We start from the raw sequence: 26631 nt of genomic DNA, 5'->3' as shown, positions 1-26631 counted from the left end.
GTTTGAAAGGCTGTTCTCATTTATCAGTCTGCCAAGGTTTCAGGCCAGAGATAAGACTTCCTCATAGGGCTAGAAATACATTTGGAATGTTAAGGGTATGATGGGGAGGCTGACAAAATAACTGCAGTAAGGTCATATCTTTGCACAAATTGACTGTCTTGCAGGAAATAATTAATTAAAAATTCCATTTGTCAGAAGGTGAACCAGCATGTTCTCTATGAACACAATGGAGTATTTGAAGAGCCCAAATAAGTTGCTATAGATGAATAGAATAGAATAGAATAGAATAGAATAGAATAGAATAGAATAGAATAGAATAGAATAGAATAGAATAGAATTTGGTGCATACAGCTTGCTATTTTATATCTGGTATTTTAAGAAGTCATATGGGACAGAGAACTTGGTGGACACCAAAGGAGTTAAGGAGATTGGAGTGACTTTATATTCCTATTGTCCATCCCTGCTTTAGGGATTTTATGAAATGCCTTTCTGATTACAGTCTTTAGCCTTTGAAATGAGTTCAAGCTTGTTTTTTTTCTGTGATATTTATTTTATAGGCATTTTTATTGAAATAGATTCTTGGAAAAAAAGGCTACTGTATGCTATTTATTTTGTAAAATACAGGTAGTCCTTGACTTACTTACAACAGTTCATTTAGGGACGGAAGTTACGACAGTACTGAAAAAAGTGACTTATGACCATTTTTCACACTTACGACCATTGCAGCATCCCCATGGTCACATGATCAAAATTCAGATGCTTGGCAACTGACCCATATTTATGATGATTGCTGTGACCTGGGGTCATGTTTCACTTAACAACTGTGGCAAGACAGGTTGTAAAATGGGGCAAAACTCACTTAACAGATGTTTCAGTTAGCAACAGAAATGTTGGGCTCAATTGTGGTTGTAAGTCGAGGACTATCTGTAATGTATCCTTAATGTTTCCATCTTGTTTTATTCACATATCTTTTATTTTTTTCCTTCTTATTGCTTTTATTAGCCACCTTGAACCTTGGAGAAGATAACTTTATCTTCTCCACTGCAAAGCAATGCTTTTACGTGCTGTTGATATGGACTGCTTTTGTTCTAGGGTAGCGGCATTAAAATCTCCGGGGGGGGGGGTTCGGCTTTTTTTTCAGCTTTTCTCTTTTTTCTTCTTTAAAGGTCTCAGTGTTTGTTCAAGCGGCAACGCTACCTCCTGTGAAGAATGCTTGCTCATTCATCCCAAGTGCGCTTGGTGCTTTAAAGAGGTATGTTCCTCTTTCTTTCTCCCTAGTAAAACATATCGCATCCTGGATCTTTTTAACCTCGGATCTTTCCTGCCAAGTTTTCACCCTTAAAGAAAAATGCTATAGGGCAGGGGTCCCCAACCGTGGCATACCAGCAACCAGGCCACGTAAACAGGTGAAGCCCCATCTCCTGGATGCAGGCAGCACACGAAACCATGCCCCCTCTGATCTGCGGAAAAATCTTTCTCCATAGAATCGGTCCCTGGTGCCCCAAAGGTTGGGGGCCTCTGCTATAGAGTGGATACATCTTGTACCTTAAGCTAAGGCGCTTGACATTTTAAATGTTATTTTGGCTCTGGGTTGGGGAAGATTATTACCCAACTCAAAAACTACCATCCCATTATGGAAATTGGTTCTTAAGGACATCTTTAATTCATTTGGACACTTGCCATAATAACTGCTAGAACATTCCCCATATGCTGTGACTTTAGATTTACAACAAGACATTTGAGACTAAGGGGCATGTACAGTTGGTTGATATCTCCAGGACTTTTTTTTTTAATATGAAAAGTGAGGGCGTAGTAGAAGATTGGCTTCCGCCAAACCTTGGCTTGGAGCCACCTTGTGAAAAGTTAATATTTACAACAAGTGTGCCATTGGTGTGGGGACATCTAAAAGGCAGAAAATATTGGTGAGGATACAGCCATATTAAGAAGAATTTATCTTATTTTCTTGGCACAGAAAACGCAAGTGTTTTTAATAGCCCTGCCAACACAAATGTTTATACAGGAGATTGTTGTGACTGCTGTTTTGGGGCAATCATCAGTAGTTTATGGTGAAGCATAGTCAAATCAATTGTGAAGACTTTTCAAACTTGATTAGAGGGTAAAGGACCATTTTATATGAAATAATTCCTGAAGCCTTCAGTAATTTTTCATTGAAATATCCTCCTTGAATGATGCCACTGCCAATAATAACAAGGCTTTTGAGCTAGGCTGGAAAAGCTGACAATCTCATAGTAGCTGTAAACAGTTGTAGGAGACATTCTAAATGTCTTCGCCTCATTTTAAGGCAAGTACTTATTGTGGAGGGGAAAAATTAAGATACCATATCCCACAAAATTATATACTTTTATTCATAAAAATGTCTCATGAAGTTTGGATTTCTGTGGAATAAAGTTTGGGTTTTAAAATTTGAATCTAGCATCCAGGTTCCTAGGATACGATTCCCTAAGTTACTGGATGCAGATACCTAACCCACGGGCAGAATTCCACATTAATTAATCTTCCTTTCATTTGTAGGAGAGAAAAACTTTCTGTTTAATGGGTTTTCATTTCCTCTGTTATCCAAAATGTTTCATTTGAAATGGTGGCATCAGAATATATGACTTCATGAATTTGAAAGAGACTCATAGTCTAATGTCTTTTTGGCAAGCTTATCATTTTCGGAATAAGCTTCCAAAGCTAGGTGTTTAATAATACTGCACATGCAGAAATTCTATTGCTCTTTAATCTGCCATTCCGAAGGAACACTTTTGGGGGAGAAAGGAAAAAGAGAGAGGAAATTTTAGGTATTCCTATTCAAGAACAGTTGCCAATATAATTATATGATTTTACCAATTTACCAATATAATTATACCAACATAATTTTGATCCAGTGATATGACTTTTTTAAAAAAACCAGTTCTAACAATGGCTAATGAGCTTATGAAGCTTAGGCACTAACAGGTTATACCAGTATTTCATGAAATAATTAGATGGTATTTTGATGAAAAACATGCTTCATCTGAGATCCTTATTCTGGAGGGCTTTTTTGTCTTTTTTTTAGAGATGAAAGCTTCTCTTATACTTCTGTTTTCAGAGAAAAAACAGATGTGGTATACAGCAATGACATGCTTTGGGGATATGTATCCCTTGAGGGCAAGGTGTGAAAAAAGGAATGACATTCCAAGAAAAGTGGTTAAAGTGAATAAGTAATTTTGGAGCTGATTATTTTTATTATGAGATAAAGAGTCTACATCAGAAAATTCAGGAGTGGAGATTACAGCAGTGTTTATTGCGTTGATTTTTTAAAATGCTGGAATAGATGGAAGGGGGAGTACTTAGTGCCTGACGGTGCCCTGTCTCTCTTTGTAATTTATAGATTGATGGAAAAATCAATAGACAATGTACACTTCTACCTCATATTATGGATTAGCTAAATTTTGGAGAGCTATTTTATTTTCCTGGTTCCTCAGATTGCAAACTATTCTGCCTCTTCTGATATGAATAAAGTTAAAAATGTTTTGTTATTGAACCTCTTAGAGTAAAGTTCAAAATTCAAAGGAGACTTGCAATGACCTTCACAACTCCTATCTTGTCTCTTTGGATGGCTCTCTTAACCACCCATTCCTAAGCCAGCAAAATAGAGAGATGTTGAAATTACAATGAGAATTTTCAGGCAGCCTGATTTACATATTCTTAATTAAAACATAGTTTGCACTTTTCTAAAGCTGAGCTGGGTTGTAGAGAAGACATTGCTCCAGAAATGACTCAGTTACTATCTTTCTGAATTTTTAGACCACCAAACTTCAAATTATTCCCTGCAGAAGACATAAAACAATACCCAAAGACAATAAAATCAAAGTAATATAGCTGAATAAAATGAAATTAGCATAAAAAGCAATAAGCAGCCAGAATGAAGCAAGAGTGACCATCAGCCACAAATTCCACCTGCTGTCTAAGAACCATGAATCTAGGAGAACCCCAATCCCTGCTCTTTCAAGGGGAATGGCACTTCATCCATAGGTATCACCAGAGCAGAAAGAGATCCATTCTGCAGAAACAAGCATTTCATCTTTCTGAGGTTGTTTTTAGGTTGGTTCATCCTCTTCATACCTCAACAAAACACCAAACCAAAAGAGTTCTACAACATCATTGTCAGAACTCTGGGTGGAATGCACAACTGAGCATTTTAGAATATTGGTGGCATGTCACCTGAACTAATGGATGACTTCTTCCAATGCTGTTACATAGGAATGAATCCTAAGTAAGAACACAGTAGACCATCCCCTTCTCCCCGTCACTTGGTCCTGCATATTCAAAGGATGAGCCACTGAAGCACAGTACCCCTGATTTTGATGAAGGAGAGTGTTTCCTAGTATGATTGCTGTCACCTGCAGGCTTGAACCATGTATCTTTTAGCTCCTTCAAGTTGCTGTGATGAATGTGAGGAACTGAGACTAGAAAATAGTCAATGCTTCACTGGGAGAGAACATCTTCTCTGGCTCTGAAGAACTCAGTGGAGTGGTAAAGAACGTTATCTTGAGGAAGATTTATTTATTTATATTTAGAGCTTCAGTTACACAGTGATTAAGTGCAGTATTGCAGGCAAACTCTGCCCGTAGTCTGGACTTTGATCCTGATGGGGCTCAGCTTTGCATTCTTCCAAGGTCAGTAAAATGAGTACCCAGGTTATTGGGGGGCAATACGCAAATAATGCTTCTACATTCTAAACCACCCAGAAAGTGCTGGGTGGGAAGCACCATGGGATGGTATATTAGTCGAAATGCTATTGCTAAATAGGTATATAGCACATTTACGTAGCTGCCCATCTCACAGAATATGATTCTGGCCAATGCACAACAAAAACACATGATTAAAAACTAGAAATTAAAAAAGCATTCTAGATACTGGGTGAAAATTGTCCAGTTTGATGGGCTTCAGTGATGGTTTCTTAATAAGGGGGCAAATTAATGCTTCCTTAAGGAACGAAGGAATTCACCACCAGGACCAGAACTCACCTATATGACATCCCCTGGGCAGCTTTAGTTAACCAAGAGTGGATGGCTCTGAAGAGCAGATGTCCAAGCTCATAGTCTTAAGCATTAGCACAAGTAACAAATTAGTTACTGGAACATTTAGTGAATTCCACATTTTGTGACGTCTGAAAAAAATAAATGAACAAACATACTTCCTGTAGAGTTGATTTCTTCATCTGATATGCTTAGTGTGGCTGACAATTACATAGGCGGGAATGAATCTTATTTATTGATGCATGATATTATTACAAGTACCATATCTGATTCTGGTTATGAGAAGTCAAGATTGGCAATATCTGACTGACTTTCTCAAGAACAACTTGCACTAGGAAACTATAACAATAATGTCCATCAGCCCCTGGTGTGCAACTTGGTGGTTGTCTTGGACTCACAGGCCCTGCTCAAAAGGCAGGTATCAGCTATGGCCAAGAAGGCATTTTCATGGATCATTTGTATATAATACCACTACTCAGCAAGCTGCACTGGTTGCCAGTGGACTCCCAGGGACAATACAAAGTGTTACATGCCACCTTATAAAGCCATTCATGGCACTGAGCATGGTTATTTGGGGGCCTGCTTATCTTCCATACTTTCTGCCCATCTGGTAAGATGAGGCATACTGGATGGGTTCCAAACCCTTTCAGTCAGTGTCATCTTTTGAGTCTTAGGAAGTGTATCTTCTCTGTTGTGGGAGTTGATCTCTGGAAATAGCATCTGACCAGAGAACTGTGTGGCTCCCACTGTAATGCTATGCTGAAGAATGGAGAATTATGAGCACTTCATTGCTCTTATTGGCATAGTTTAATTCAAATAAGAGCTCATGCCCATGCTAGGCAGAGGTATTGTGTAGCAACAAGTTTAATCTAGTCCAGGAAGTGATCTGACCACAACAAAAAACTCCATTGAAGGTCTCCACATCCAGATCATATGTAATCAAAGTGAAAATGGAGTGTAATTTCTGGCCCTTCTGTATACATTGGGCCAGATATTTAGTTGGGACCAGTTTGTGGTTGTCATGGAAACCATGAACTAGGTTCTCTTGAAACCTGCTCTCAAGGCATGGAACATAATGTTTCCTACCAGTAGAACCCTGGAGAACGTTTTCAGTCCCTTGACAAGGTCCGGAAGATCAAATAGGGAGCTTGTCAGGCAACAGAATGGCTAGTATATGTTAGAACCCCCAACTTTCCCCTACCGCCCAGCTTAACACATAAGAATTAACACTGCATCCTCTGGTCACAATCAAACTTTCTTTTAAACCCAGTTAATTTTTGGTAATGCATTAGTTAACTCCCCATTCTCCTTGATAGGACATTCCACAGTCTTCAGCTGTAATCTGAAGTAGGGAGAAGGAGGGATCGGTGTCTTTTCTCTCTTGCTGGTAGGGTGTTGTTGGCTTCTCTTGGCCTTTCTCTCTAAAAAAAAGCAATCTTTGCGATTGGGTTTGCTTACAAATGTAATTCTCCTGTTTTTGTGCCAGAAACTTACCTAATGATTGATAGGCAGAAAATACTGTTAAGGAGAGTGCATAGTTGTTGTTTTTTGTGGCCCAGGAGAAGTAGGTGATGGGGAAAGATACCAAGAGATAGTAAGACAAGGACATACACAAGGATTAAAAAGAACTGTATCCATTTTGCAGTGTTTTATTTCACGGGCCTTGTATTTATATTCTCCTGAACTGTTTTTCTTCTTAGTTCCTCTTTAATCCCACTCATCCTCCCTATCCTAATGAGCTGTGGTGGCGCAGTAGTTAGAATGCAGTATTGCAGGCTAATTTTGCCAACTGCCAGCAGTTCGATTCTGACCGGCTTAAGGTTGACTCAGCCCTTCATCCTTCTGAGGTCTGTAAAACGAGAACCCAGATTGTTGGAGGCAATGTTCTATAAACCACTTAGAGAGGAGTGTAAAGCACTTTGAAGGGATATATAAGTTTTAAGTGCTATTGCTATTGCAATCCTCAACCAAGCTAGTTAGTGCATTTCACTCTGATCTGTAGGACAGTTCTAAGGTGCACATGGAATATGCTGAAAGGTTTCCTGATGCGATCCCTTTGTAAAACAGTTACACTGAAAATATACAAGAAAGAAACAACTTCCTCGCTAACTCTCCTATGCATCATGATACTCCTTGGGCAAACTTATGTATGTTTCCTCTGTTTTTCTCTTACAGGAGTTTGGCAACAAAAAATCCATCACTTCAAGGTGTGACTTCATTGAGCACCTCATCGCCAATGGTTGTGCAGGGCATTTTGAGAGTAAAAAAAGCAGAGTTAATATAGTAAAAAACCTTCCCCTGAGCAGTAAGAGCTCTAGTGGGACTAATCCAGATGTGATCCAAATAATGCCTCAAAAGATCTCTCTGAATCTGCGGCCTGGTGAGTGTTACCGAGTGTTTTTCATCCTTTAGTTTAGACTAGGAGTTAACATTCAACAACATCTGGAAGGCCAGGTTCTCCACTCTTTTGAGGTGAGGGAAGAACGTTTTGCATTTTGGCATTAAGGGAGCAAGTTCTGCGTTGTGTGCTCCTCATTCTTCTATTTACAAAGTCTAGTACTAGTATTTGGCAAGCAGAGTTTGTGTTTTACTTCTGAAGCTTGCAGTGAAGGATTCTCAAGTCAGGATCCAGCTGGTGCCCCATAACCGTGAGATGCTGCAAAATGGCCATAAATGGCCAGTTGCGCCCCTATCTGGACTGAGATGCCCTACGTACGGTCACTCACGCACTCGTTACCTCCCGTATAGATTACTGCAATGCTCTCTATGTGGGGCTGCCCTTGAAGACCACCCGGAGGCTCCAGCTGGTGCAGAATGCGGCCACGCGGGTACTGATGGGAGCATCCCGATACTCCCATATTACACCCCTCCTGTGTGAGCTGCATTGGTTACCGGTTGTCCTCCGGGTGAGATTTAAGGTGCTGGTACTTACCTTTAAAGCCCTACATGCCTTAGGCCTGGGATATTTGCAGGACCGTCTGCTGCCGGGAACGATCTCCCATCGTCCAGTACGCTCACACAGAGAGCGCCTCCTCAGGATGCCGTTGGCTACACAATGTCGGCTGGCGACCCCCAGGGGGAGGGCCTTCTCTGTGGGAGCGCCAGCCCTATAGAACCAACTTCCCCTTGAGCTCCGGATGGCCCCGGACCTCCGGTCCTTTCGCCGCGGCCTTAAAACACTTCTTTTCCATCAGGCTGACCTGGACTGACGACAGGGATTTTAAAATGTTTTTTAATTTTTAATTTCAATTTCAATTTATTTATTGGGGCTGTTAATTTAATTCTTTTTAACTTTTGTATTGTTGGATTTTATTGTTGTTAGCCGCCCTGAGTCCTTCAGGAGATAGGGCGGCATATAAGTCCCAATAATAAATAAATAATAAATAAATGCAGCCATGTTGCCTAGCGCCCAGAGTTTGGTCATGTGACTGAGGGGTGTCTGTGTGATCATCAGAATTTCAAATCTGGGTTGTAAGTAGTCCCAACGTAGGTTCATTGTAACTTCATATTGTTGCTAAGTGACCAATTGTAAGTCGAGGAACACCTACACTGGCTTTCCAACCATTATGGAGCAAATTGATAATGTTTGCATAGCTAAAAAGATGAAATCCGAGTTAGGGCAACTAATCTAAGTTTCTAATAAACCATTATAAAGATAGAGTTGTCTTGATTAATTTACTCATTCCTGGCTTATTTTTTTGCAGACCACCAGTAGACAGCATACAAATTGTTGTAATACATAACTAAAGAAATAAATAGTCTATGGTGAGACAGCTGTTTTTCAGTGTTATTAAACTTACTTTTTGAACGTTGAATACGTGAGATCAAAATTTGAAGAAACCTACCGTTCATCACTCACTCACTTCCAGAAATTGTGGATTCCCACCCTCCAATCATGAAAAATATCTCCCCCTTCCCTGTACTGCTCTAAACAACCAAAGTGTTTTAATTGCTTTATCTTTATGAATCTTGAAGTTCTGATGTAGAAACTAGAGGTGTCCCTATTATTAGTTACCTGCCGAGATGGAAATTAGAATACAAAAGTTGGAGATTTTACGGTGGGATTAATTTGCAGAGAAGAGACCATGGTTGATTTTCAACACTGGCTTCCAGATATTTGGTCTTTCATTTTCATACTTTCTTAAGGGTGCTTGATAATGTAGTGAAAGGTCAAAATAAAATTTGGATTCATTTAACCGTTTTGTACAGAATGCTTGTGTTGTATAACAATTCAGTCAAATGAGAGATGGAATGAATGTTTTTCTGCCTTGCATTCCTCTCATTCTGCAAATAATCATGTATTAAGGGGTGAGCCATTTGTATTTTTCTAGTTCAAGTACATAAGATGCCCCTCCTTGTGTATATATCAAGAACTTTAACAGGGCTAAACTTAGCTTAGCATAAACCCACAAAGCCCTTTGAGGGTTTTTTCTTTCCCACTACAAGTATAAAAGACTTGGATTTTCACATCAATACAATAATTTTATATCAGGCTTTAAAAAGCTTTCTGGGCAGTGGTAGGCAATTTTATCTTTCACGATGATTTCTCATGCATTTATTCATAACCCTATTAATCAAGATGACCCTTTCAGCTTCAACTCTGTCAAGGGTGGGCAACCTGAGGGCCTCCAGATATTGTTGGCCTTCACTACTGGCTGTCCAGAGTCAAGGGGAGGTTACCTTTCCACGAAATCTGGAAGGACACCCTTTGTCCACTTTTGCGCTAGATAAAAAAAATACAGGTAGTTCTCACATTCATTTAGCAAACTGTTCAAAATCACAATGGCACTGCAACAAGTAACTTCTGACTGTTTTTCACACTTAAGCCTGCTGCAGCATCCTCATGGTCATGTGATCAAAATTTGGACGCTCGGCAACTGGCACGTATTTATGACGGTTGCAGTGTCCCGGGGTCATGTGATCACCTTTTGCAACTTTCTGACCAGCAAAATCAACTGCCAGCTTCACTTAACAACTGTGTTACTAACTTAACAACTGCAGCGATTTCCTTAATAACTGTGGCAAGAAAGGACGTAAAAATGGGACAAAACTCACTGAACAATTCTCTTGCTTAGCAACAGAAACCTTGGGCTCGATCGGGGTCATAAGTCGAGGACTATCTGTAAACTTCTTGGAGTGATTTCGTGTCATATGTAACATGCTTATGCACTTATATCAAACTGAATCTCAGAAACCCACAAAACAGCAGTAACTTCCCCAAGGTTTTATCTGAGTTCTTTTGTAGCCATTTAGTCCAGCAGTCCCCAACCTTTGTGGCTTGGTGGCCCAGCTGGGGGGAAGCAGAGGGGAACTGGGCCGCATGAACTCCACTCATGCAAGAGAGTGGAGAAGCCTTTGGGGCATTTCTTATATGAGTGTAGATGTGTGCATGTGCATGCCCACAGGCCTACAACTTGCACAACCTAGTTCCAGATAGGCCATGGCCCAGTAGTGGGCCATGACTCAGAGGTTGGGGACACCTGATTTAGTCAATATACTTCTTAAATTAGAAGTGACTAGTTAACAGTATGTCACCACTAAGACTTAGATGTCTAAAACTGTACATTCAAGAATTAATCTATATTTCTGAGTTATGTTTATATTTTTTCAAAAGTTATAAGTTATTATGATCAGTTATTTTTCCCTGTTCGTTGTCTGAATAAGGGTATTCCTAAAGAAAATGTTCATAAAATACAGGTAAAATATTCAAGTTAAAAACCACATTTTATAGCTCTCTATTGATAGGGATTCACATTTGATTCACAGCAAACTCACACAATCGGAATCGGCCCCTGTGAGCTGATACATGCTGATTTTTCCTGGAGAATACATTTGCAAAGACAAAATAATTGGCCAATGGGAACAAACTCATTGTGCCGAATGGGGGAAAAATGCTTTTTGTTCAGCTGAACTCCCTGTCACATCAATCATTTCTGCTTCCTGAATCTTTAGGCAAGTGAAATTCTTATTTTGGGCAGAATTAGAGAATTATGTTCCGTGCAGATAACCTGATGAAATCAATATGGCTTCAAAAGCCGAAGTCACAAAACATGGAAATTAGAGAAAGCAATGCCACAGAAACACTTCACATTCTGTAGCCTACATAAATGTTGCAGTAACTAATTGGTTGGTTGTGCTAATGAGAAACCCTGATCAAACTTTGCACTGGCTTTTACGTTGCAGGGGGAAACTAGGAGGATTCATAGGGAAACATCACTTCAAGCCTAAAGTAACCCCCATTTTCTCTGACCCCATAACCTTCTTCTTTGCGGTTCTCTCTCTCCCTCCCTCCCTCCCTCCTTGACCCTCTTTGTCTTTTCCTTCTATGTGTGCTTCACCCACAACTTTTCTTTAGTTCCTTTCCCCTGTTTCTTCCTTCTCCAGGCCCTGTCTGTAGAATCTTAGTTTGGCCCAGTTACTGGAATAACAATTCAACAATTATTTCAAAATTAAACATATTATGGTCTTTTTCTTTCTCTCCCATCACCACCTTCCTTTCATTGTCATCATTAACTGGAAATATGTATGCATGGAAGAAACACTTTGTATCCTGTTGCCTTAACTGTGCATGGCATAACTGATATATTTCTGCCATTTAAAACTTTATTTACAGAAGCTTTGCATACCTTAAGGAGAGAACAGTCCTGCTAGAGCTATCAGGAATGGCTTTAGTTATGGAATTGCTTTTCTTGTTTTGTTTGCTTTATTTCGTTTTGTTTGGGGAGGCCTTGAAACTGCATAGCCATTTATTAATGGAAAATTCTGAAAAATGTCATCCCAAGTACATGAAAGCTTCTTGCCCTGGTTTCTGAACAGAAGGAGGATTACAGTTGTAAACACCATAATCTCAGAGCTACACGCCTGGGTTGCGCAGCTGTTAGTTAGACAAAATTATTTTTACTGTTTCATCTTTATTCATGGGCTTTATTATTCAAGCTACAGTAGGAATTAAGGTTTTCAGGCCAAGTTGCCGTTTAGAAATAGCTCTTAATCTAAGTCATATTTTACAAAGCTAGCAGAATATGCATTGCAGTGTAAGGATGTTGACTTCCTCCTTACTATTCTGATTTTTTTTCCAGAAGTAGGTAACTAATAATTTGTGTGTGTGTGTGTGTGTGACAGAGAGAGAGAGAGAGAGAGAGAGAGAGAGAGAGAGAGAGAGAGAGAGAGAGAGAGAGAGAGAGAGAGAGAGAGAGAGAGAGAGAGAGAGAGAGAGAGAGAGAGAGAATTGTTTGGGCTTGAAACTAATTTTGATTTAGGACAAAGTCTTCTTTGGGGCAAGGGGTGATCTTGGCCTTGGAGTGGCATCCAGGGATAATATTATCAGGGCTTGATATTAATTCAGATTTAAAGGTCAGTGTCTCTGTGATTTCTTTCATTTGATTATATATTTGCTGTTCAGCAGCAAATTAATGTCTTAGGGAGTTGTTTGCTGTCTTAAATCCCTGGCTGTATTTTTGCATTAATGTTTTACTCATGGAGCCAACTGTGGTCTTTAACATGGCTAATAAATATTGTTATGTTGATGTATGTATTTCCATTCCCATCCTCCTGTTTGAACTTTTGGACAAGGCCATTGGGCTGATAGTGCAAAGCAAACTTCAGATATCCTCAGTTATTTGCCTCCCTGGTCCATAACACCCCTCAGTTGGAGCAGTCTTAATGTATTTATATATACTACAGCCTCTGTCCTAAACCTCCATACAGAGAGTATGAACATTTGCCAGAAAGAGGCCTTTGTATGTATCTTTATCCAATCAGTGATGGCAAAGAAGTACAGGCTTCTGTTGATGCAACATATTCCTGCAGAGGGTGATGCTATGAGCATGAATGTGTCAGAGGCTGGCTAGATTTAACATGCTATCATTCCAGAGGATTGTCATTGCTTCCTTATCTGTGTGAACCTTAGATAAAGAATTGCTGCCTAGGTCTACCACAGCACAGGTGTGGAAATTTTCAGCAAAATGCTTGAGGAATGTCTTTTGCTTCTTTTGTTTTATTTTCATTTTTCATTCTCTGTTTCCCACCATTTGGAAGTTGCACTTTTTGCAGCCTTAACAGAAGGAGTGACTTACATGAGATTCACGTATAGAGGGAATGCTGTGTAGATTTTGGCCATATCCACGTCGCAACAGGAAACATTGTGCAGAAGTGTTCATATTTTAGCCAGGGCACTGTAGTTATTTCTGGCGATGGGGAGGCTATGAGGATGTTCTTGCATGTTAGGGGCTGAGCCAAACGAAGGGCAAAATAAAACCTGTTCCTTTTGCTTATTAATGTATAAATGATCTGCTGCCTCCACAGGTGACCCAGCCTCTTTCCATGTGCAGGTTCGACAGGTAGAAGATTATCCCGTGGATTTGTATTATTTGATGGATCTCTCCCTCTCCATGAAGGATGATCTGGACACCATTCGGAACTTGGGAACTAAGCTGGCTGAAGAAATGGGAAAACTCACCAGCAATTTCCGGCTTGGTTTCGGCTCTTTTGTAGACAAGAACATTTCTCCCTTCTCCTACACAGCCCCAAGATACCAGAATAATCCCTGTACTGGGTAAGCAATGGCATTGGGGTTGTTTTCACAAGACATGCCAACTATATGTATCATATTGAGCTGCAGCTGGTCAACTGTGTTCCTCGGTTTTCAAAAATTGTTTCCAAGTAAGCATAGCATAAAATATCTGTGGCAATTCTAGGAATTCCCCCCCCCATTCATAATATTGATATTGGCGTTAATATTTTTTTCTGTCCTTTTTAAAATTACATTAGTGTAAATACATTTTTGGGGAGTGGAAATCAGATTCATGGGGTTCTTAAAAATGTTATTTTGCTGTGTTCTTATATAGATGAATTGTGGAGAAAAGACTGGATCTTTGGAACCTGGCCACTAAAATGTTTCCAATGAGATCATTTGCTTGAAATCTGGAAGAGAAAATAACTCTAAAAACTGCATGGCATACTAACAGAAATCTATATTTCTGTGTGAACTCTGTATGAATAGATTCTGTATGAATCTAAATTTCTGTATGAATTGATTTCTAATTATGGAAAAAATCTTTTTTTGAAATCTTGTGGGTTTTTTTTTTTTAAAAAATTATAAATACCTCAATACAGGTACTTCTTGATTTACAACCATTCTTTTAGTGACCATTCAAAGCTACAACAGCACTGAAAAATGTGACTTATGACTGTTTTTCAGATGTATGACCATTGCAACATTCCCATGGCCCCATGGTCATGTGATCACATTTTGCAACCTTCTGACAAGCAAAGCTTGTAAGCCGCCCTGAGTCTTCGGAGAAGGGCGGGATATAAATGGAATTTTAAAAAAAAGTCAATGGAGAAGACAGATTCACTTAACAACTGTGTTACTAACTTAACAACTGTAGTGATTCACTTAACAACTGTAACATGAAAGGTCATAAAATGGGGCTAAACTTACTGAACAACTGTCTTGTTTAGCAATAGAAATTTTGGACTCAATTGTGGTTGTAAGTTGAAGATTGTAACACATCTCCTAGGTCACTTGATCCTTGAACACTGGTATTCTAATATTAGTGGGACAAGGACATGAAGAATTGGTCACATACTTCACATCCTGCTGTCACTCATCTTGCATTTGTATAATAGAATTATGCCTCATGTCTCTACCAGTACCTTATGTACCCCATTATTGTCTTCCATGAAGACAGACAGATATTGGCCAAATCTATTGGTGGAAGTATACCTACTTATAGATATGTCCACAATACCTTACTTTTGCTTTATGTCTACTCCTTTACTTTGCAAACCTATCAATTAGCTTACCCTGTTCCACATCCAAAACTGAATTTTTACAGCAATGCGGGTGGTGAAGAACATCAGAGGAAATGTTTGAAGGGAAAAGTGCTAACAACCCTGAACTCATCCACTTATACTGAGAAATGGTTCACTAAGCTTTAATGTAAGCTTTAAAATTCTCTCTCTCTCTCTCTCTCTCTCTCTCTCTCTCTCTCTCTCTCTCTCTCTCTCTCTCTCTCTCTCTCTCTCTCTCTCTCAAGATTCGTTATATCTCTCTTTAAAGGTTCTTTATAACATCAGCAAGAAATATCTGCTTTCAGAATTTGCAGCCAGTTAAGAAATACTTTCTTAGTCCTGTAATGTGAGCTTAGTATATCCAAAAGGATTTATACTTAAGAAAGCATGTTTAGGACTTCAACCCTAGTTGAAGCTGTATTTTTGAAGCATACCCTTGCTGGGGACTCTTATTATTTACAACAAAGAGGTTTTATCCAGTTTTAAGTAAGGTTGGGCGTAAGGGACACTGTCTCATTGCTGAAATTAAATGGGCAATGAATGAATACTTGGCTCTAGAAATAAAGCTTTTTGCATGGAAGTTTGCTTTGTGTCACTCAATCAGCAGTTATTAAGTACAGCATCCTGCTCAGCCCCTTTGAACTCTGATCGCACAGCTATAGGGGAAACCAGATTCTGCCATTTCTTTGACTCAGTATCATTGAAGAGGAGTACAGTATGCCTGTTTTATTTTCCTCGCTGTAAGGAAATCTTCTGTCAAATCTAAAATAAATTCCAAAACAATAGCAGAACACCATAAAATTTTGGGGGCTGAGAGAGAGGTCTAAGAAGATCTGCTCTGAGATAAAACCTTTGCATTTTAATATTTATTTATTTGCTCACCTCCTTTATATTTGATTCAATCCCAAAGACTGGGCAGCTAACCATCAAGACCCACATAAAACAAAAAGTAAAATATAACAACCCCACCCATTAAATAAACAGAAATATAAACATCAAAATAATAAACAGAAAACATGTGAAATTATGTGTCTTCCCGATTCTAACCTTCCCTTATGACACCGTTTCTCAGCCTTGGCAACTTGAAGATGTGCGGACTTCAACTCCCAGAATTCCCCAGTCTGCTAAACTAAGCTGACTGAGGAATTCTGTGAGTTGAAGTCTACACATTTCCATGTTGCTAAGTTGAGAAACACTGTCTTATGATATTGTCTTCTCCTGTGTCAGATGGAGCAACCAATAATAATCCTGTAGAACAGGAGTGTCAAACTCAATTTCATTGAGGGCCGCATCAGCATTGCGGTTGCCCTCAGGAGGCCGGGTGGGTGTGGCCAGGGTGGGTGTGGCCTACTGCATGGGCGTGGCTAGAGTGTGTATGGCCTACTGGGTGGGCGTGGCCAGCTCTACATCGTTCACATCAAGGGTGCCTATGGGGGGCTGGGCAGGAGTGGGACAGATCTGAGGGTCTCTGGCAGAAGGAGGGTCTCTGGGCCAGGGCCTAGGCAGTGGGGGCCATTCCCTCACTGTTTCCAGGATGGCTTCGCGGGCCACATGAAACCACTTTGCGGGCCGGATCCGGCCCCCGGGCCTTGTGTTTGACATGTCTGCTGTAGAACAACCTTTTCAGAAGCTGACATAATTATATTACAAATAAAACACCCTTGCAATAAAAGAGTTTGGGTTATGTCTTACATATTATAAACCAGTTTGCAGGGAAGTAAATTTCCGAACAGACTTGAGCCAATTCTAATTGGATAAATGTTCCTACTACTATGATGTAATGCAACTATCTGAAGATAAGAGCAGCGATGTCTCAGCCGTTCAAAGCTTCTCCTTCTACAAAAGTCAGTTTTTCATTTGGCGAAGTTATGTTTAAAACTGGCTTCTGGAATTATTTAGTTTGCATGTTGAGAGTTCAAGAAGAGCCAACCTGGGATCAGACCAAAACCTTTCTGTTTCTAGAGTGGCTAATCAGCTCTCCTGAGGGAAAAAAAAAGTCAGAAAGCCATAAATTCATCAAAACAACATGCAAAATATTTCTTTGAACATGGCGTTTTGGTGAAAAATTCACCCTTTAATAACAATAGCACCCTTGGCAATTTGTAGGAAATCACAGTTAATCCTGGTGTTATGCCTTGGGCCTTCTGTCATAACTCAAGGCACGGCTGGCCCTACCAATCAATGACCCTTGCCTTAAGTAGCAGATATTGAGCGTTGTGAAACAGGAGAAAGTTACAGTAGTAGCCAAAATTGTGGAAACCTGTTGGGAAAAGTGTGCAGTAGAAATGCCACCTTTGGTTAAGTTTTAACCCATTTTTCTTCTAATTTCTTTATAACTGTAGCCTTGTTCACTTAATAATACTATTTTACATCGCGTTCTGGGCAACCAGTCAACTCTTTGCACCATTACTTTAATTTTATTACGTTTTGCAAGCTCACTAAATGAAAGAACACAAAAAAACCCAACCAACTTGATAGCGATCACATAACACACTGACAAATGTCCTCCTCTCAGCTTCAATACATGACATTGATATCTGAATCCTACTGTGATCTGATTGGCTCATTGCTAAAACAAGATGACACCTGATTGGCTCTCTAAACATTCATGCTCATTGGCTACAATCAGAGGAAGGAAAGCTACCTGATATCAACCTAAGCAAGTTGTGCTTCCTTTTTCTGGTTATTTGGCGATAACTTTTCATAGAATACAGTGCAGATAATTGAACAAACCTTGTTGCATTACATTCTTGATTAAATTATCTTTCCATTGATATATAATTTTATGCTACTACTACTACTACCACCCAAAAAGTAGTGTTATTAGCCATCAAACCTCAAAAATACACTTTTCCCAAAGGGTTTCCACAATTTTGGCCACTATTGTATTCCTTCTTACTGTATTTTGTTGCCAGGGAAGTGTTCTGTCTCTTGTTCTGAAATGTCTTCCATAGTTTCAGGTATCACTTTCTACCTCTGTGTTGATAGGCGCAAAGAACCAATTCCTGCTTTGTCCGGAGCTTTAAATGTCTTGGGTCAGACTAGCAGGAAGAAAAGATTCAATGTTTTGTGGCATCTCCTAGGATGCTCCATGAAAGGGTGATGTTCAAGCCATGTTTTAAAAGACTGAGGGATCCACGTGTCTGATGTTTAGCCCATACCAGTTTTGAATGAGCTTGTGTGGGTGGGAACTGGCTTTTGGCAAGCTTTGAAGAGCACGTCATTGTTTCTTTATTGTGGAATCTTGCTTAACTGGCTGAATCAGCATCTTCATATTATACTGTAGAGAGCTATTAGTACAGCACCCAAACAGGTTCTGTATTGCTTAAAGTTGCAGATTCTGTGCTAAGATTTAGTATTACTGACTTATTAAACATTTGAGGACACCTGTGTCTACTTGTAAGAGAAAGGAAGATTAAAGCGAGATAGTTTTTTATGGTGTAGAAGTGATGCAGGTCAAATGATTTTTTAAAAAATCATCAGTTTTCAGTTTTGCTTTTCAAATGGACAACTACGTTCACTCAAGTTAGTACAACAACAACTTTTATTGATTAGCCCTTGGGCCATATCAAAGTGCAAAGTTCCAGCAACAAACCGTCACCAAAACTTGATAAAAGCAATCCAAAATGGAATTTGATAAAATACAATTTAAAATTGAATTAAAATAAAATACAATTTAAGATGAAATAGTAATAAAATACAAATTTAAGATATAGATAAAATATGATAACATTATATTTCGGAGTCACCCTTGCAATCTACCCCAATCAGTCCCACATATGCAGATCTTAACCGGATCATTTTGTTTAAATACTGTGCTACGTTAAATGTTATTTTCAAGTTCTGTCCGGACATAAGATAAGTTATTTTGATATGGGGATCCCAATGGGTCATTCGTTTGGTATATAGACCAAGATACCTGTCTCTCACCCTCTTATACAGACAACAGTCAAATAGGATGTGAGCCAGGTCCTCTACCTCTGCCGCTCCGCAAATGCAGAGACGTTCATTGAAGTTAGTACTGATAGTCCTCAACATTTCAATACATAGAACTTTATAGAAAGGAAGGACAGCATAACTGAAACACAGCTTACTGTAGACAGCTAATGATCCTAAACCAGACGTGTCAAACACAAGGCCCGGGGGCCGGATGCGGCCCGCAAAGTGATTTCATGTGGCCCGCAAAGCCATCCTGGAAACAGTGAGGGAACGGCCCCCACTGCCTTGGCCCTGGCCCAGAGACCCTCCTTCCGCCAGAGACCCTCAGATCTGTCCCACTCCTGCCCAGGCCCCCATAGGCACCCTTGAGGCGAACGATGTAGAGCTGGCCACGCCCACCCAGTAGGCCTTACGCACTCTAGCCACATCCACCCAGTAGGCCACACCCACCCTGGCCATACCCACCCGGCCCCCTGAGGGCAACCGCAATGCTGATGCGGCCCTCAATGAAATTGAGTTTGACACCCCTGACCTAAACCTACAAATCTCTTCACATTTATATTATTTTGATCATGACAAAGAAGGAAGGTTGGTATCTTGTTAGCAAATACATTATGAGCATACACAAAATCCAAGCTATTTTCATTGGGTATGTTGTGTTCATGTAGAGGCTGGGGACAATAGCTTATATAAGATTTCAAAAGAAAAGTTCATGTAATTTTATTTACTGAAATGGAGCATTAATCTTCGGGGCCTATCTAGGTTGAAGTTTCTGTTCCAAGTAATTATTTAATTCAATAGTCAATCACACTACTCCTCATATAGCATTAGAAGCTGTTAAATTTCTAAGCTAAGTTTTTAACATCTATTATTATTGTGAATATAATTCCTTTCCCAGCTGGGAGAATATTGAGATATTTCATCCAGGTATCCCTCAACTCAGTCAGAATCCATCTATATCATGAGTGTCAAACTGCCGGCCCACGAGCCAGATGCATCATGCCGAAACCCATTGCTGGCAATGGCAAAAAAGTCACAATACATCGCAACGTCATGTGACGTTGCACGTTTGACACCCCTGATCTATATCCATAAGTGAGGCAGGACCTTTGGGATCATATACTATCAGACGACCACAGCTCCATTCTCTGATGGAGACAGGAAAAGTGTGATCTTTTTAAAAGTAAAGGACAACTTTCTCCTTCTCTTTAGCTGCCTCTAACTGAAGTAGATTTCTCCAAAGAGCCGTTCTCATTCATCCCTAACATTGAATAATTCTAAAAAAAAAATTTTCTCCCCATGAGTCAGAATCCGTATTGTTTAAAAGAGTAAGATGTTTCTAAATTTGTTTTTCAGCAGCTTTGACGAGATGTATGAAATGTGATGATATTTTTGTACTAATATCAAAAACAATGTGTATTCTTTCTTTCCTTTTTAGATATAAGTTATTCCCAAATTGTGTCCCATCCTTTGGGTTCCGCCATCTTTTATCCCTCACTGATGAAATTGATAGATTCAATGAAGAAGTTCAGAAACAGAAGGTTTCCCGTAACAGAGATGCTCCAGAGGGTGGCTTAGATGCAATCTTGCAAGCTGTTGTTTGTGAAGTAAGTAATTTGGGCCTCTGTGGGAATAATAATTGAAAGCAATTCTGTATGGCATGCTGATTGGTAGCACTATCAGTGATGGAAAATTATACATGAACATGCCTTTATTTGAGAAATTAGTTCATGAATTCTTATTATATTTGTGTTATGGTATAAGTCAGGGGTAGGCAACCTTGGCTCTTTTATGACTCGTGGACGTCAACTCCCAGGATTTCTGAACCAGCATGGCTCAGCTTGGAAACCTCTCCCTTTTCCCTCAGCATGGCTGGCTCAGGAATTCTGGGAGTTGAAGTCCACAAATCATAAAAGAGCCAAGGTTGCCTGTCCCTGGTATAAATGCATCTTAGGGATAGAGGCACTAGGTTGCTTTTCCATGTCATCTTGATTGTACTGTATGAGAAAATATCTGTTTTCTGTCTGTATTGCTGTTTTCCCTTCTTAATATCTATCGGTATCTGAAATACAATTGTTTTTACCCATCTCACCTTTCAGGAGGGACACGCTCCAGGTGCTGTCAGGTAAGAAATGATGGCTGGCAGGGCCCGGGAGAAGGAAATTTTCTGCCATGGCACCCACCATAGGGAAGATAATTCCATCTGAGATTAGGGTAGACCCAGCTCTACTGGCCTTTTGTAAGGCCCTAAAAAATTGATTTTAAGCTTGGGGCACCAGGAGTGTGATACAGATCATGTCTTGGCTTTGTCATTTATAAAGCTCAGCTTCTGTGTTTTATTTTTAATCTCAAAATATGAATTTTGTTGTCTTTATCTATTTCATTGTATGTTGCCTTGATTCACTTATGTGAGATGTGCAGCTACATCAATTGGTTGATCAATCGATCGATCCATCCAATAAACAAACGAAATGAAAAACAGAATGCACTAGGTATCAATTATTCTCCGTGCCTCTTCTTCAAACTGCCTTTTGCACAAGGGTTTTGATGAAATGTGCATTCTTTTTGCCTTTGCATTTTGCTGAGCTGTGTAGCATTAGGACTTAATTGTGAAGGACCTGTTGTAACAATGGATGGACCTGTTGTAACAATGGATGTCTTTGACTGTGCTTTTGTTTCTCTTGTCTGCTGTTCCTTCTTGTTTTCTTAAAGCTTCTGTGCTGACCAAAACAGACCCGGCTTCTGAAATACTCAGGAACAGTTGTCTCTTGTTAGCTGTCTCGGCAGAGATTCCTTGGCTGGCAAAATGACCATTAGGATTTAAACTGCTGCCTGTGAAATCAAATGATAATATATAACTTTCTTGGAAGGTGCATGGTTCTTTTAGGACAAACTAAAGATTAAACTGTTTTATTGCACTTTTTACTAATAATGTTTTTCATGCCTCTTTTTGATATTCACATTTACATCGCTCTCCTGAAAATTGCCAAGTGTAGATATAAAATACTCAATTTTTGTTCCAGAGCTGAGTGGGATCGGTAATAGTTTAACATCTACTGTGGTTTCAGACTGAGAGTAGCCAATGAAAATATAGGCTGAGCATTTATTTCCCGTATGTTCAGCCCATATTAACTTAAAAATAAACATTTTGCCTCTGAATCAACAGGCCCCTTGAAAAATGCTGCCCAGTTTTTATTCCAGACTAAGTTCAACCTGGTAGGAACTTTGGTTCACTGATCGTTGCTGAACTACAGTTCCCAGCATTCTTTATTTCTCTCCATGTTAGCTGAAGTGCTGAGAGATGTAGCTTAACAATATTTGGAGAGACATTATTCTCTTATCATGGGTCAAAACAATACTGTTGTCTAATTCTTTCACTCCATGCTCTACTTTTTTCTGTCCATCTTACATCCATTGTAGCATTTTGTTTGATGAACATGCTGTAGTTCAGGGGTCCCCAAGCTATGGGTCGTGACCTGTTCCTGGGCTGTGTGCTCTTGGCCAGCGGGCCACAGAAATGGCTGGCCAGTGCACGCACATTCCCTCCCACCCACGCTAGCACCCATGGCCCTGTTTGCACATGTGCGCAGGAGCAAATGGGGACCCTAGTGCGAGGCAGGTGTCCACAGCCCATTTGGCATGCATGAATGGGCCGCTAGCCACCATGGGGAGTGCTCAGCTGTTTGTGCATGCGCACGGCGCCAGCACATGCCTCATGCATGAATGGGGCTGCTAGTGCTGCACCAGTGTGTGGCACCCCATGTGTGTGTGTGTGTGTGTGTGCGCACACACCAATTTTGAACCTGTTCTCCTTCCCTGTGGTCCGCGAGCCCAGAAAGGTTGGAGACCTCTGCTGTAGTTTATTTAGAAGAGATGTTTGGCTGTTAAACAAAATTGCTGTGCTTTGCTAATAGGAGATAAAAACCCCACCATGGGTTATTCCCACTGTACAGGCATTGGGCATGCTGCTCTGATAATGTCTAAGACAGGGATCTCCAAACTTGGCAACTTTAAGACTTGTGGACTTCAACTCCCCGAATTCCTCATGCTGGCTTGGGGAATCTGGGAACTAAAGTCAAACATGTCTTAAAGTTGCCATGTTTGGAGACCCGGGTCTAAGAGAAAAAGATCATTCATGGTTTCACTGAACTGGACTCTTGAAATACAGTTGACCTCTTTTGTAGCAATGGTATGCTGGGCATCATTAGATTGAGCTATTGGCCCTTTCCAAGGTGTTTCAAAATTAAGTCCTGCAAATGAATTTATTATTTGGTGCTGTCCCTTTTTATTTCAGTGCAGATTTTCTGGTTGGACAATTTAAAGACTTGGGTATATAAGGGGCTTCTCTACTTTCCTGCACAGACGTTTAAAGAGTGTGACAGAACCACTATTTCTTACCTTGACTTTCATGCAGAAAGAGATTGGGTGGCGGAAGGAGGCTTCGCACTTGCTGGTCTTCACTACTGACGATGTCCCACACATTGCGCTGGATGGAAAGCTGGGTGGTTTGGTGCAGCCACATGATGGGCTCTGTCACTTGAATGAGGCCAACGAATACACAGCATCCAATCAGCTGGTGAGAATGCACACCGGATAGTCTTCTTCCCTCTTACTAAAGTGTTTCAGAATTGCAGTTTACTTCTATAAGGAATTGATCCATGGTGTCCATTGCAGAGCTTGGACACATATTCAAGACCCAAAATATGTTTCTGTCTGCCTTGTTATACTCTCTACAATGTAGTGCTGTTTTTTTTAAAAAAAAGAAAATGGGTAAAAACGTTGTCGTGCATTGATATTTTAAATATCTGAATTTCGCAAAAACTCTTAAGTCCTTGTGGGCATAGCAGAAATACACAGTGTACATTGGATTCCTATATTTCCTGCAGTGTTTTTTCCCCCCAGTGTTGGACAGGACATTATGACACTCCGAACAATGCTTATTATCATATGATTAATGCATCTTAATATGCCTGCTTTAGATGCAGAAGCACATTTCCAATCTTGACTTCCAATCTCAGAAAATCTAAGTGAAATTGAGGCCGTTCAATGCGTGGATGAAAGACTACTAGGAGATCCTTGTAATTAGACCAATGAAGTGTGGACTTAAAATTGCAGAATTCCCCAGCCAGCAGCAGTGTGGATAGATCTGGCTAGTCACCCAACATCAAGCTTGACGGAGAGGGATTTTGATTTCTAAATTAACATGGTTTAATTATGCAGTAGGGACGCGGTGGCTCAGTGGGTTAGGACGCTGAGCTTGTCGATCAGAAGATCGGCAGTTTGGCGGGTCGAATGCTGAGTGCCGCATAACAGAGTGAGCGCCTGTTACGCGTCCCAGCTTCTGCCGACCTAGCAGTTCAAAAGCACGTAAAAATGCAAGTAGAAAAATAGGGACCACTACGGTGGGAAGGTAACAGCGTTCTGTGCGCCTTTGGCATCTAGTCATGCCGGCCACATGACCACGGAAGACGTCCTCAGACAAACGCTGGCTCTTCGGCTTTGAAACGGAGATGAGCACCGGCCCCTAGAGTGGGAAACGACTAGCATGGATGTGCGGGGGAACCTTTACCTTTACCTTTTTTTTTAAATTCCATTTATATCCCGCCCTTCTCCGAAGACTCAGGGCGGCTTACAAGCTTAGCAGTAGCCTTCATTCTATGTATATGCCTGCTTGTTAGGGCTTTCACACACACCCCAAGCGGCATCATTACAAAGTCAGCTTATTGCCCCCAACAATCTGGGTCCTCATTTTACCTACCTCGGAAGGATGGAAGGCTGAGTCAACTTTGAGCCTGGTGGGACTCGAACCTGCACTAATTGCAGGCAGCTGGTGTTACTTAAGGAGGCATTAGCCCACTGCTCCACCAAGGCTCTTTTAATTATGCAATAGCTTATATTGGCCTCAGTTATCTCAGTTCCTGACAATATAAATATTCTCATAGACAAATTGGTAATAATAATAATATCAAAGGAAAAATAGCTCCTGATGCTTAAACTAAAAGAAACGTCAACAGAGAGTGCTTCAGCTTTCAGAATGAAGCACTGCTTTGTTTTCCATAACTGTGGCATTCTTACTGTAGGCCAAGCAAAATGCCAACTCTTAACTTATTTTTTGGTGCTTTAATGAGCCTGTAATGTGCCCCTCCTCCCCTGCCGGAAAGCTTTTCTGACTGGTTGTCCTATGACAGTCGCCCAGAGTGCTTGAACAGAGCCATCCTTTGTTTCCCAAGTAAACAAAACAAATGTACATCTTGGTTAGCCATTGTTGTAATTAATATACTAGCCTGGAAGTGTAGTGGAAAGCTGGTGCCTGAAAACATGGCAGGCAAGGCTTAGGAGAACATCAGTTTGCTTTCCAAAGAAAGTTATGGATAAACTCTGAAAAGTTGCTGGAGAAATGTAGAGAACGATAGTTATTTAGTGGTTGATCTCTCCCTAAAAGCTACATGCTTATGTGCACTGAAATGTTTTTGTCCTCCACAGTATGGAGCACCTTCTACCAACTTGGTATGTTGGTATGCCCCCACCTGAATGAAGATGGCCTAGCTTTAATGATCTATGCCCGAATACCATGTTTTATAGGTTTCTACAACGTTCCTAGAACTCTAGGAGGATCTGCTTTTAGAAGAAAATTTAGCTTGGGAATTTCAGTTAATAAAAAACAAGGCAACAAGATGGAAGCTTGGAATTGCTATCAACTCATTGTTCATCGCCAAATGCAGTTCAAAGTACTGGTGTTACTGTTATACAGTAGTATATAAACTCCATCATCATTTAACACCACAATACTTGGAATATCTGTTCCCAAATATTCCAGCAAAACTCTTACATGTTGTACATTTATTTATTTGTACCCCCGCTTTATTATTATTTTATAAACAATTCAAGGCGGTGAACATATCTAATGCTCCTTCTTCCCCCTGTTTTCTCCACAACAGCCCCGTGAGGTGAGTTGGGCTGAGAGTAAGTAACTAGCCCAATATAGTAAGCACAAACTATTGTAAATATATCTTTGACAGAGACGTTTCTGTTTGTACAAGCCGGCCTAGCCTGATGGGGATTGGTGGGGTTGTTTTATTTTTGGTGTCTTAATTTTATCTTGGGGTTTTTAGAATTGTATTCCAATTGTTTTAACTTGGGCAATCATTTAATCTCTTTTTAATGTTTGTATTTAGTATTTTATTCTGCCCTGTGAACCGCCCTGAGTCCTCAGGGAGAAGGGCGGTATATAAATATTATTAAATTAAATTAAATTAAATAAATGGAAACATATTTGTAACCTATTCCAACAGTCCTATGAAGTACTATAATTTCAAAGGTGATGATAGATCCTTTTCTTTGCTGATAGAAGAGAGCATATTTTGGTTCATATTCATACTTGAGTTCAGGCATTTGGCAATTGATTACCGAATAATTCCACAACTGAAAAGAATTCTTGATTGCATACAATGGAAAGCTTTTAAAGTCTATTTATAAGTAAATCTTATTCAGCTCAGTGTAATAAAGTTAACAGATTTGTGGGCTAAAAGCTGCATAATAAATAATTGTACATTATCATAATCTTACCTTGCTTTCCTTTTTCTTCTTAGGATTATCCTTCACTTGCACTTCTTGGAGAAAAATTAGCTGAAAACAACATTCATGTCATTTTTGCAGTGACCAAAAATCACTATATACTTTACAAGGTAAATGCTAGAGAGAGAGAGAGAAAGATAGATCAATGCCTTATTTAAAACATTTGTCAAAGTGCCAGAATTTTTTTTTTGAAAGTTTGAAAACGCTAGTTTTTGAGAGGAATAGCAGCTTTGAATTAAAAAGTATTTGAGAATGCAGTTACAATTGGATTTTACAAGCAGAACTAACTGGATAAAAT

At 40.0% G+C, this 26631-nt stretch overlaps 1 protein-coding gene across 1 annotated transcript in view; it reads left to right on the top strand.

The window, feature by feature from the left end:
* Positions 1-858: 858 nt before the first annotated feature.
* The window catches only part of ITGB5 (integrin subunit beta 5), an 84028-nt gene continuing 58255 nt past the window's right edge, over positions 859-26631 (top strand). The window contains exons 1-6 of the mRNA XM_083348461.1: positions 859-1252; positions 7200-7404; positions 13329-13578; positions 20197-20365; positions 23173-23334; positions 26348-26443. Coding sequence (XP_083204587.1) covers positions 1052-1252; positions 7200-7404; positions 13329-13578; positions 20197-20365; positions 23173-23334; positions 26348-26443 — 1083 coding nt within the window. The 5' untranslated portion in view covers positions 859-1051. The remainder of the gene's footprint in view (positions 1253-7199; positions 7405-13328; positions 13579-20196; positions 20366-23172; positions 23335-26347; positions 26444-26631) is intronic.

The sequence above is a fragment of the Vipera ursinii genome (assembly GCF_947247035.1).
Source record: "Vipera ursinii genome assembly, chromosome: 1".
In the NCBI taxonomy this organism is placed as follows: Eukaryota; Metazoa; Chordata; class Lepidosauria; order Squamata; family Viperidae; genus Vipera; species Vipera ursinii.
This window is presented reverse-complemented; position numbering and strand designations above follow the sequence as displayed.